This window comes from Phyllostomus hastatus, unplaced genomic scaffold (assembly GCF_019186645.2).
Source record: "Phyllostomus hastatus isolate PE091 unplaced genomic scaffold, TTU_PhHast_1.1 phas_contig_80, whole genome shotgun sequence".
In the NCBI taxonomy this organism is placed as follows: Eukaryota; Metazoa; Chordata; class Mammalia; order Chiroptera; family Phyllostomidae; genus Phyllostomus; species Phyllostomus hastatus.
Window position 1 is genome coordinate 371,423 of NW_025333960.1, and position 11,943 is coordinate 383,365.

Here is an 11,943-nt window from a genome sequence, read left to right on the forward strand (position 1 = left end):
GTGGGGCTGTCAGCCCTGGCTCACTACTCTGTGTCTCCAACTCTTTCCTGGATGTCCACAGTTCCTCAGAACCAAAACATCCACAGCCAAGTCTAGCATCACATCTCCTCCTTTGACCTAATGACAGTGCTTCCTGCAGCCATCAGTCATGTCTCCACACTCAGGTCAGGATCCCATCTTGCACTCTGAACTGCCTAGAGAGTAATGACATGCTCAGCAATTCATCTTTGACAGGAAGATCAGACAGGGCAGGCGCCTGTACTTATTTTGCCCACTGTTGTGTCCTCAGCCCAACACATAACAAGGCAGGTGAGACATTGGCACCTGGCTCTGCAGTCCCCTAAGGCAAGCAGCAGTGGGCAGGAGCCTCCAGAGGAATATGAAGAGACTTGAAGAGGGAGTGGAGTGGCCACTTGCCCTTGAAGGGTCTGCAGGGTGGTAGGTGGTTGAGGTCTGCCCTGTGACCCCACCTCATGCACCAGGGAAGGGTAGTTAACTAACACTCCAGTGTGAGGGGTACAAACAGGCCACAGGCCCTTCTCCAGTGGTACTCCCTCCCTTCCCCCAATCTATTGCCCTTCCCCTCTTTCTGTAGTCTATGTAGAGGGTCAAAAGATCCCCTGAATCTCTCACCTAACCCTAGCTCAGGCCTGCCCAACTTGGTACATATACTATCCACTGTTCTAGAAAATGTCCTGAATTTTAGAGTTAATACCCATTTTACAGGATTGACTTTTCAGAATAGACCTGTCAGAAATATGTCAGAATAGCTTCAGCCTGCTGCCCAACTCTAGGAACAATTCCATATGCTAGACACCAGAGTGTCTCAGGGCTGACGATCATTCTCAATTCATCCAGAAACCCTCGCGTCCTGTCTGCAGTCCAGATTAGCCAAAAGGATCAGTCAGGCCACACCTCAAGTTGTGGGTAGTGAACCCGAGCCCAGAGCCTCCGTATCTCCCTGTCATATCAATACTAAGTAACCCAGAATTCAGAATAACTAACTTCCATAAAAACCCAAAAGGTGTCCTTTTAAGAGCTGAGGAGCCCTTACCAGTAAACCCTGAAAACGACCACTTCCCCTACCCCAAGACTGAGGCCATTGTTGGGAACCGAACAAGGCTATCTATCTCCAGCATCTTTTCATCTGCGTTCACAGGATTGTCGGTCCTGAGCACCCTTCCAGGAAGAACCAGGAGAGGACTCCTGGGACCCACCATCCCACCCAAAATGCGCGCCAGGCGCGCCCATCCCTAGCCCACTCAGAAGAAAATCAGAGCAGTTCAAAGGTTTGAACAATTTATTGTGCCCCACAAAGGCCAACGAAATTAAGGGAAAACCCACGCAGTAGCGCGCGATTGTTTGTCGCGCACGCAAAGGCTGGCGAGTGGGGAGCCGGGAAAGGGAGGCACAGTGGCTTCGGCCGCTGGCGCCTAAGGGCGGGTAACCATAGCGACAGCCGTGGCCAAGGGCGAAGAGCCAATGGGGGCGTCATCATGGCCATTTCAAAATCTGAAGCAAACACAAAAACAACAACAACAAAAAATACTACCACGGCGGGCGGGGGATGGGACAAAAGAAGGGGCCCTGGGCCCCTTGCTGCGCTCAGAGGAGGCGCGGCGGCCCAGGCCAGGGTAACCGTATAAAACTACATATACTTGGGGTACAAAAACCAAACACCCGCCCAATCAGCAGATCTGTGCGCTCACTTGCGGCCTTTTGGTACTTTAGGGACGCTGGGCTTTGCGGCCTTCTTCACTTTGCCCCCAGCTGCCGCAGCCTTCTTCGCCTTGCCGCCTTTGTGCTTCTTAGAGGCGGCGCCCTTCTTGTGCGAATTCTTCTCAGGCTTCTGGTCCGAGTGCCGGGGACCCACCGCGCTCGGGGCCGCCTTCTTGCCCTTGTGCACGACTGTGGTTAAGACCGCGGTGGCCGCCGAGGCTCCGCGCCGCTCGCCGCCGCCTTCAACCTTCTTGCGGTTGAGCTTAAAGGAGCCGTTGGCGCCGGTGCCCTTCACCTGCAGGAGCGTGTCGTTCTGCACCAGTGCTTTGATGGAGTACTTCAGGTAGGTGCGCCCATTCTGTTGGTCGAACCACGCCACCTTCTTGGCCTCAGTGTAGATCTTCGCCAGCGAGGAGCCATTGCGCTCGCCCAGCCTGCGAATGGTCTCCACCACCAGCTGACTATACTTGCCCGGCTGGTTTTTCTTCTTGTTCTTCCTCTTCTTGGAGGGGGACAGCGCCGCCGAGCTGCTAACCCTAGCTGCCTTCTTGGCTGTCCCCTCGGTGGTCGTCAGCGGCAGGGCCTCTTCGAGCTCCACAGACATAGTGGCCAGCGGATTGGTGGCAGGCCGGAAGCAGAAGCCCGGTGGCCGCGCCGGGAAGAGGAAAGCGAGAGGCCGAGGGGAGGCCGGGGGGCTGGGGGCGCGCGGCGGCTCCAGGCGGGAGCGGCCGCGGCCGGGCCTGGAGCCTGGCGGCAGGGCTGAGGAGGGGGCTGGGCCTGAGCCGAAGCCTGAGGAAGAAACCGGACCGGGGCCGGACCGGGCCGGAGCAGAGAAGCTGCCCAAGGGAGCAGCTGCCGCTGATAACACTACTCCCACCAGAGCTCTCTTGCACGCTGAGCGCAGCGAGAGAAACAGAGAAAGAGGGCGCCTTGCTTCCCTTTTATGGCTCTGCGGCGGACCACGTTGAGAACAACAACAGCCTGGTCCGCAGCCAGCTCCAACTTGTGCTTTTTGGAGCCGCTTCCCCAGCCACTGGCTTTCGGGACTTCACCTCACCGGCCTCACTTTGCTCGCAGTCGTGATCCTTGGACAGAGTCCAAACCCTAGGGGCAGCGAAGAGGCGGTCTGTTCCTGAGAATGGACCGGCATGGGGGAACAGAGGGGTGCACCTTAGGCTGAAGAACGCGAGGTGGGGGGGAGGGGGGACGCTGCTTTGGAGAGAAATACTGTAGAACCTGGGGGAGGCTACACAGCTCTGAGCTTCGCAGCCCACAGCCAAGAATGCGCCACGGGCACCTAAAGCCTGACTGCGTCCAGAGAACCCTGGCCTTTCCGCAGGACCAACTTTAATTTGTCCGAACTAACACAGGGCACGCCCTCACGTGGTCGGCTGGGGCACAGTGACATGAGCTAGGACTTCTACCAAGGGAACCTCCACCGGCCTCCAGCCGCGAAACCGCGGTCGTGAAGCACAGTGCCTCCCTGGGAACATTTTCTTCTTGATCCCCAACCCCTACTTCTGATGGTCCAAGTATCCTACTTTGCGGGTAGCCCCCTCAAGCCAAATGTCGGATCCTGGGTGGAGCTGAGTGGGGGTGTGTAAGGCCGCAGGGGAGTTGCTTTTAGTTCCCGGCCACACCCCACCCCCTTTCTGGGGAGGGAAATTCAGAGTAGGTCCTATAGAGGCCTTGGATACTAGTCGAAGACCTGGTGGATGTGAGCTTTGCTTGCACCCAGTATTGTGTTGCGAAAGAGGTGCGTGCCTCAGTCTTAAAACCAAAGAAGCTTCTACTTTGGGAAAGCTGAGACCCTGGGCAGAGACTGGGGAGAAAAGCTGACATCTTTGGAGTAAGTGATTTAAGGCCCTTGGACCACTGCAGAAGTGTAAACAAGAAAGTCCTCTGAGCTCTCAGGGTGTGGCTCAGTGAATTGAGCAGGTGCCTATGAACCAAATGGTCGTTGGTTCGATTCCTAGCAGGGCACATGCCTGGGTTGCAGGGCCAGGACCCCCAGTAGGGGGTGCGTGAGAAGCAACCGCACATTGATGTTTCTTTCCCTCCCTTTGAAAAAAAGGAAAAAGTCCTCTGAGACCCAAGCATGGAGGGGGAGGGGTGGATAGGAGGTAAAGGTTCCAGGGTGCAAAGAGCTGGAGGCTGTGAGGTCCCTAAAAGGGAGGGGCGTGTTTTGGGGCCTTCTGCCCCATCAGATTCCTCTCTGTCAGCTCTCACCCTTTCATAGTGCTTGCACAGACCCTATTTGCCCTTGGAGAGCTAGTGACCCAGGAGAGGCTGGGAAAGGTGGAACTGCATGGGTTTTTTGAGGGGTGGTGGTGATTCAGGAGCATGGGTCCAAGAAAGGGCTTCTGCTGCCCAGGGCAGTGAGTACACGCCATTAGATAATAGCCTGGGTCTCTGCAAAGAAGGCCAACCTTCTCTCCCAGAAATGAGGACGCTCTAAGTGGAACTATCTGCCAGGGTTTCTGAAATTGAGCTGAGCCCTGGAGATGGCACTGGAGAATTGGAAGGGTTTTTGCAGATACTGAACTGCTTGAGCAAAGACCTTGAATTCTGAAATGCAAGGCATGTGCTCACTGGGGTTTGGGATCCAGGATTCACAGAGGATGCGAAAGAAGAGACAAGATGCAGATGCCATGACCCATGGACAAGTTTCTGAGCAGAGGGCACAGATGGGGAGGTGCATGGTGATCCTCTCTGGGTGGACCAGAGTGCCTAGAAATGGGATGCAAACAGGGACACCCAGAAGGGAGCTGGCCTGAGGAAACCAGGTGGAGAGGAGGTGGCCAGATAACTGGATGAGAGGGGCTTGAACTTGGGTCTGTGAAAGATCCATGGGCGACCAGAGGGTAATGCCCCTGATCAAATCCCATTGTGCGCAGCAAGGGCACCTCCCAGACTGAAATTTGTGCCACCATCACCAGAGAGAACACTGGAAATGTGAATCTGGAACTGGTAATAGCAGCATGCTGCGTGAGGGGAAAAAAAGGATATGTGAGAATGGTAGAAAAGGGAAGCTGCTCCACTGGAGTTGGAGGAAGAATAGTCAAAGAGGAAGGAAGAAACCAGATGTGGCTAGTGCCACAGAAGGAAAGGAGGAGGGAGTTTCAAGAAGGGCTGATATGTCACAGTGCAGACCACTCAGAAAGTGCATTGATCATCAGTGTGGACAGATTCAGCAGAGCTGAGGAGACTGGTATTTCACCCAGTTTCTTTTTTAAACCTAAATTACTTACAGTATTTAAAAATTTTTAGGTCAAAATGCAGTTCAACCCTGGCTCGTGTGGCTCAGTGGATTGAGCGCAGGCCAGAGAACCAAAGGGTCACCTGTTGAATCCCAGTCAGGATACATGCCTGGGTTGCTGGCCAGGTCCGCAGTAGGGAGCCTGCTATAGGCAACCACACATTGATGTTTCTCTCCCTCTCTTTCTCCCCCCATCCCTTCTCTCTAAAAATAAATAAATAAATAAATAAATAAATAAATAAATAAATAAATAAATAAAATCTTTTAAAAAATGCAGTTCATGTCGAGGCCACCGACCAGCAGCAACCAAGGAACGCTGCAGATGGCTCGTCAAAACATGAGAAAAACATACACAGAGACAACCAAATCCTGTGGAGAAATAGAGATGAAACGGCCACTTTCTCTAGTGGGGAGTACCTCGTTTCCCCGCCCGAGCAGGCTTCTATTGGGTTTGTTTGCATAAGAATTCAGGTAAAGCTCATTACTCATTGCCAGGAAGTAAGGATCAAACAATAGATAACAAGGAAGTATGAGGGCCTATTTTGAGTCAGGGTCAAAGAGCTGTAAAACTTTAAGGAACAAACTTACTTCTTCCTTAGACCCTTATCATTCAATTGAGAGCATTCTAAACAAAGCAGGTTTTACAGGATTTTACATATTCTTTCTTAGAATATTCTTTCTTCACCCAGGGAACCCGCTCTTTCCAGCACAGGGCTGCACCACCCTCTGTCATTGTTTCAGGCTTAGGTGGAGCAAGGGAACTAAGGCAACCAAGAGATAAGGAGATTTTCTCACAGACAATGAGGACTCAGGCTTTGTCAAAGCCAAGGGGCGAGGGTCCATCACCCCCTTTTGCTGTAGCCCCCAAAGTCCCTCCTTGGGGGCCTCCCATGTGATCGTGCCTGTCTTACCTGCCATTGGCTAACCGACCAAGCATTGGGGGCCAGTTATAGATGAAGTAAAAGGAGCAGAAGCAGTGCTCCTGCCAGGGAGATAAGCCTGTCTCCTTGGTGGCTTACAGTTCCAAGGTCGTACCCTCAGCCTTAGCTTTGGCAGGTGTTACAGCTTCTGACACCAGGCAGGGTGGTTCCCAACTGTTCAGATTTCCCTTTTAAAAAAATCTGATTTGACCTCAGTCGGAAAATGAAGGGGTGCGGCCTCCTCTACGTGAGCCAGACTCCCAGAACCTGGTCAGTGATGGGGTACAGCCATTGTGAGGCAGAGGGAAGGTTCTGAAGCTCTGGGGGAGACCTGGCTATAACTGGAGGAGAGAAGAAATCATTGGAGAAAGGCAGTGTGGCCCAGGTCATGCATGGGGAAGGATACAAAAGATCCTGTTCAGAGTCCATGCCAGCCCTGATAGATCCCTTGGTGTGCCAGTAGAGGGAGTACTTTTGCCAACAGGGGGTTTGCTGTCTGAGTATCAGAGCTTGGGAAAACTAATTCCAGGCTTTGGGAGCAGGCAGGGACCATGTGATTTCATCCCACTGGCCTCATTATACAGATGAGAAAACTGAGACCTTGAGGAACGGGTAATTAAGTGGCCAGGACTAGTGTCCTGTCAGCCTTCAAGGATACCTCTCAAGCCCCACACTCCTAGGTGGGTAACTCTCCTGCCACCCATCAAAGGAAACCATGAGTGAAAGGCCTGAAGTGGCCAGTAATAAGTGACAAAATATGGAAAAAGAAGCATCTGGAAGTGGCCAGGGCCTAGCCAGCCTGGAAGAAGTTCCGGGAAGGTACTCTATCCCTAGGTGAGCTAGTCCAGTCCTGGGACTCCAAACATCATCCATAAAATGATGATACTCCCTTTCTGTCTCCAGACCTGATTTCTGTCTTCTGACCAGTGGCCTCTGGCATCCAGCTGCCTGCTACCATTTCCACATCTCTTCTGTTTAGTGGCTAAAACAACTCATTTTCTCTTGTAAGCATGTTCCTCCCCAGATTTTTACAAACTGTTCCAGGCAGAAAGGATATCCCCTCTGATTTTTTTTTCCTCTACCCTCTCACTCAACCCTTCATCAGGTGACCCCCAGTTGGGCCCTCCATTCAATCACTTTTTTCCAAGCCGCTATGCTCTCCACCCTTCCACTCTGGCTTCTCTAGTCCTCTCCATACAGCAGCACGGGGAGTAGTTAACAGAGTGCAATCCTGTGTGTCCTGCCTCTGCTAAAGGGCCTCCAATGAATTCTCACCAAACACGATAAATCTGCACTCAGCCACACAGGCCTTTTTGTTCCTCATACATACCCAGGGGGCTTCCACCTCAGGGCCTTTGCACTTGCTGTGTGGTGGGCTTTCATTCAGATCTCAATTCATAAATACCTCTGCAGAACAGCCTTCCCAGTCAGCTGTGTTAAAATACCTCCCTAGAATTCCTGTTATCACCCTTACTTTATTTTCTTCATAGCATTTATCATCTGACCCTATTTTGCCTATTTACTCGAATACAGGGAGCTCTCTAAGAGCAAAGATCTGCCTTGCTTTCTGCCAGGCCTCAACCCTGGGCACATCTTGCCTGGCTCATGCAGCACCTGCTCTCTTTTCTGGGCCTAAGGAAGACATGGGTTTGCCAGAAAGGTGGCAACAGGAAGGTGGACTGGGAGTCTAGGCCCTGGTTTGGCTTGAACCTGGCTCTCCTACAAACTCTATTGTGACCCACTACTCCGACCCACACAGCCCAGCCTGGATTCCCCAGTTTGTGAAAAAGGGTTGGATGTATGGACTTTGTGTGACCCCTTCAGCTTTGACAGTCTGGTTCTGGACTTCTGAACAGAGTAGATGTCCTTGAGAGAAGTGAGGATCTACAAGAATATAGCCAGGCTGGAGGATGGGACACAAACTTGATGGCCAGGTATCAGGGGAGTTGTCTATAGGACATGCTGGGAAATACAGGACTGGGAACCCACAGCTGTAGGCTCCTATATCTCTGTGGGCCTCAGTGTTGTCATCTCTGAAAGGGGTATATGCACAGGAGCTCACAGAGGCACCTCTACCTGGGAAGGTTTCTGAAAGCCTGGGCAGGAGCCCAGGAGATTGGGGGTAGGGGTGGGGGCACTGAGGAGTGCTACAAAAGTCACCAGCCCTGGGGTTGGGGTTCAGAGGCCCTGCTGCCTGAGGGCCCCTGGCTGGGGAAGGACCACTTGCTTGGGCCACGCTGCTGAGGATAACAGTTGAGGGCCAGAGTCTGTCACCCCAAAATGTTTTAAATTGAGAGATTGGCTCCAGCCTGTGCCTGGACTGGTAGGAAGGGTAACTGGGCCCCATTTGGGATTCAAAATGTAAATAGGAATTTAGTGCTTTTCAGTATTTAAGGGGAGACAAAGGGAAGTAATCAGACAATGGGAAGGTTGCCTTTAAGATGCAAATGTTGTTTTAAAGCCCTAAATGGGGACATGGTTAGGGGCCTGGGCCCCACATCCTGAGGCAGAGCTGAAGGGCCTTCAGGCCTGATGAAACTTGGCAGGCAGGCCATAGATCAAAGCATCAGAGGAGTTGCTGTTGAGGTTGAGGGTGCAAAATGTAGGGATTGGGACAGAATGGAGTTCCAGGAGGTCCAGCCTGGAGGGAGCCTCACGGCTCCTTCTCCCCTGGTAGGAGTGGAGGGTAAAGTAGATGCTGGGCCCCAGCTCTCAAGGGGCACTGGGAAAGGTACCTGGGAAAACATGCTCCATCCACCTCCTCTTCTCACACCTGCTAGTATCCAACTGCTCACAGCCTAGGTTTAGGGCACCAACAAAACCAGAGCTCCCCAAAGTGTTTTAATATAATAGGCATTTTTAAAAGAATGGACTTAGTACTTATTATGGAAGAAACCAGGCTCTGCAGGACTTTACACAGCACCAATACTATTTTTACTTGGAATCACATTAAGGGAGAGAGAGGGTCTGTGCCTCAATATCCAGCTGCCACAGGCCACATACACACATTTGCATTATTTAGTCTCAAGAGAGGGCTTCTTTCCAAGGTGCTCAGTTAAGAATCCCCAAACTACAGATAAGACCTGAGATGCTGAAAGAGTTCTGGACAATTGGAGATTTGAACTTGTCATCTTGAACACGAACAGTTATTCATCTCCAGAAAAAAAATTACCCATCTTCTTATGTCGGTTTTACAAGAACTGTAAAATTAGTTGGACGGGGCACTGTAGTGGCACTGGAGAAGAGGGAGGTCGGGGCCCCAGCCCAGCCTGGGCCCAATCCTGCTGAATGAATGAGATGTGATTCAAACCCAGCTCCAGCTTGGTACTCTTTCTTACACCTGTCACAGCACTAACCTACACAGGTCCTAACTCAATATGTCTGTGTGCTGGACCCCAATAGGCCACCTGGCAGAGCAGGCAGTGGTCACACAGGGGTTGTGACACCTTCAAAAAGCTTAGTAGAAAGCCTACTGTGATCTTTATAAGGCTCACAAATTTATTTCATACAGTTATTGCTTGTCCAGTCTTATGGATCGTGAAATTCTCTACTGGTCAAGAACGAGTGAATAGCTGACTTGGGAATGTTCTACTGAGATGGGGTTCTCAACCTCAAACCAGACTCTGTTGCCTAGCTACCATTATCTGAGGAGAGCTGGAAGAATGGGAATATTGTGGCTTCATTGGGTAGGGAGTAGCAAAGGGACTTGCCGCTTCAGGCAGCTGTCAGTCACCTAGTCCATACTACCATTATCTTCTCCTGGCTGGTCCCCTACTTCCTCTGCCTGCCTTTCCTCCAATTCACCCCAGTCCTTTCTCCACTTAGACACAGCCTAAGTAGCCTTTAAAAAGTGAACCAGAACTTGTGGCTCTCCTGCTCAAAACTGTGTTCCTTTATTTCCCTCTAATCAGGTAATAATTCTTGAATGAGGTAGCCCTTGAGGAACGCTTTGGAACTATTGAGGGGTTGAATGGTAAGGATCCTCAGATTTGTCTTACTGTCCTGTCTGCCCACCCACACTTCATATGAAGAAGCTGAGGTCCAGCAAAGAGGAAGGCTTTTGGATTATACTCCAACTCTAATTCCTGATCCAGTGAGAATTAGACTTGCCCTATTTGACTCCCCTGTCTATCCACTTAGCCAGGTGTGGGGAGGGTAAAGCAAGGCCAAGAAGAAGCCACAGACTGGGGATAGGCATTCAGCTCTTTGCCTCCCTTGTCTGGATGCAGAAAACAACCATTGGAGGTCTGTCCAGACAAGGCCCCAGAACCACGCCTCCCTGGGAACAGCCCAGGGAGCTGTATAGCCTCAAGAACAGTTGTGAGGAGGAACTGAGCACTCTTCTGACATATAAACTATATTTTAGGCCTGCACATTTTGTGCAATTTGCACCCAGAAGATTGAGAAAGCCTCAAAGTCCATCTCTTTGTGCCAGATATTCAAAGAGTCTAAGTTTTCTCAAAACACTCATTGGATCCTGCCTACTCCCTGCTAAAACACTTGGGTGGCTTCCCATCACACATAATAAAATACAAATGTCTCCCCACAACTCCGAAGGCTTGACAAGGTCTGGGCCTTGCCAGCCTTACTTGTGTTCCTACCCAACTCCTCTTTGCTGCCTGCCTTTCTGTCCATGCTTGCTGACTACAACCGCACCGTGGTGCCTTTGTGCTGTTGTTCCCACTCTTTGTAGACCCACAGATGCCATCTTTTGTTGCCAATCAAGTTAATATCACCTCACCTCCTTAAAGAAGCCCTCCCTAAACACCCCATCTGCAGGATTGCCTCTCACCTTTCACCATCATTTTTCCATGTTTTTCTTCATAGCACTTAAAATTACTCGGAGTTTTTGCATTTTTCCCTAGTTTCTCCATCCCATCCAAAGGTCAGCTTATGTTTTATGTATCACCAAATCCTCTGTACCTGGCATACAGGAAATGTTCAATAAACATGTTTGAATAAATGAAATATGAAGGACCTTCATGGAGTACAGAGATTTGCCATGATCTTTTCTGCCCAGTGTATTGAACTGAGTATCTGGAGACCCAGGAGGTGAGGACCAAGACAGCATATTCCCCTGCGACTCTTACCTGATATTTTGAGGGTGAGCAGTTCACCCTAGTTGAGGACTGAGCATTCACAAAGGAGACGACTTGGTCTATCTTCCCATTCCCACTGTAAGCTCCCCTGCAGAGGGACAGGTGTTCTGCGCTGGGTGAGTGCCTTCTGGGAAATGACTGTTTGAAGGGTGGCTTGGAGTAAATGTTGACAGAACATGTATGCCAGGTGTGGTATGAGGGAGTGCTTTGCATCTGGAGACCTAAACTGGTTCTCAAGAAGGACGAAATCCTCAATCCTAGGGTTAAAAACGACCCGTGATTATGTTCAGTAACAACGAAGGCCGGATCAATCTTTTTGGAGGCCTCTGGGAATATAACAAAAAAGACCCTTGGTATACATATGAAAGATGTTTAGGGCTGACTCCTAAAGATTCTGGACCCCTCAAAGGATGGTTCTCTATTTTAGGGGGAAGTGGTAGCAGGTTCCCAGTTATCACCATTTTTAGCTCCAGAGCCTCTTGAGGGTGGGAGGCCTAGTCCCCCTATTAACCATTTAAATGGTGTGCCTACACGTTGCTCAATTCAGTGCTCCTGAGCAAGCGGAAGGCGCGGCCCCTTCCGGGTGTTTGGCTAGGCCCAGACGAGGCGCAGGGCCGACCTTTCTGTACGCCGTTTCTCTGTTCTCCAGTGGCTGGCGCCTTTCCATCTCCCTAGCTGTACCCACATCACCCCCTCCTCCAGGGTCAGACCCCAACATGACAGGGCCCAGTGCCAGCACATGCTGCGCAAGCGACAGCAAGGCCGCCTCCTAGGTCACTGGGTTCAGCTAGAACGCTCGAGATCCTTCCCGGAAGACTCAGCCACGCCCCGCCTCTCGTCTCCCCGGAGACCTGCACGGAGACCAGCACGCCTGTTGGGCCGCCTCCCAACTGCAAGGCCCGCTAACACGCCCACCAGAGTTGCGCTACTTGAATCCTGGAATGTG

General features: G+C 51.4%; 1 protein-coding gene across 1 annotated transcript; it reads right to left on the reverse strand.

Annotated features, from left to right (window-relative positions):
- Positions 1-1,282: 1,282 nt before the first annotated feature.
- LOC123826145 (histone H1.10) lies at positions 1,283-2,775 on the reverse strand. The gene has a single exon (XM_045850078.1). The coding sequence runs from the start codon at positions 2,321-2,323 to the stop codon at positions 1,706-1,708; it is 618 nt and encodes a 205-aa protein (XP_045706034.1). The 5' UTR covers positions 2,324-2,775; the 3' UTR covers positions 1,283-1,705.
- Positions 2,776-11,943: the final 9,168 nt, after the last annotated feature.

Coding starts and splice junctions, on each gene's coding strand:
- LOC123826145 (XM_045850078.1), bottom strand. CDS start 2,323: ATGTCTGTGGAGCTCGAAGAGGCCCTGCCGCTGACGACCACCGAGGGG.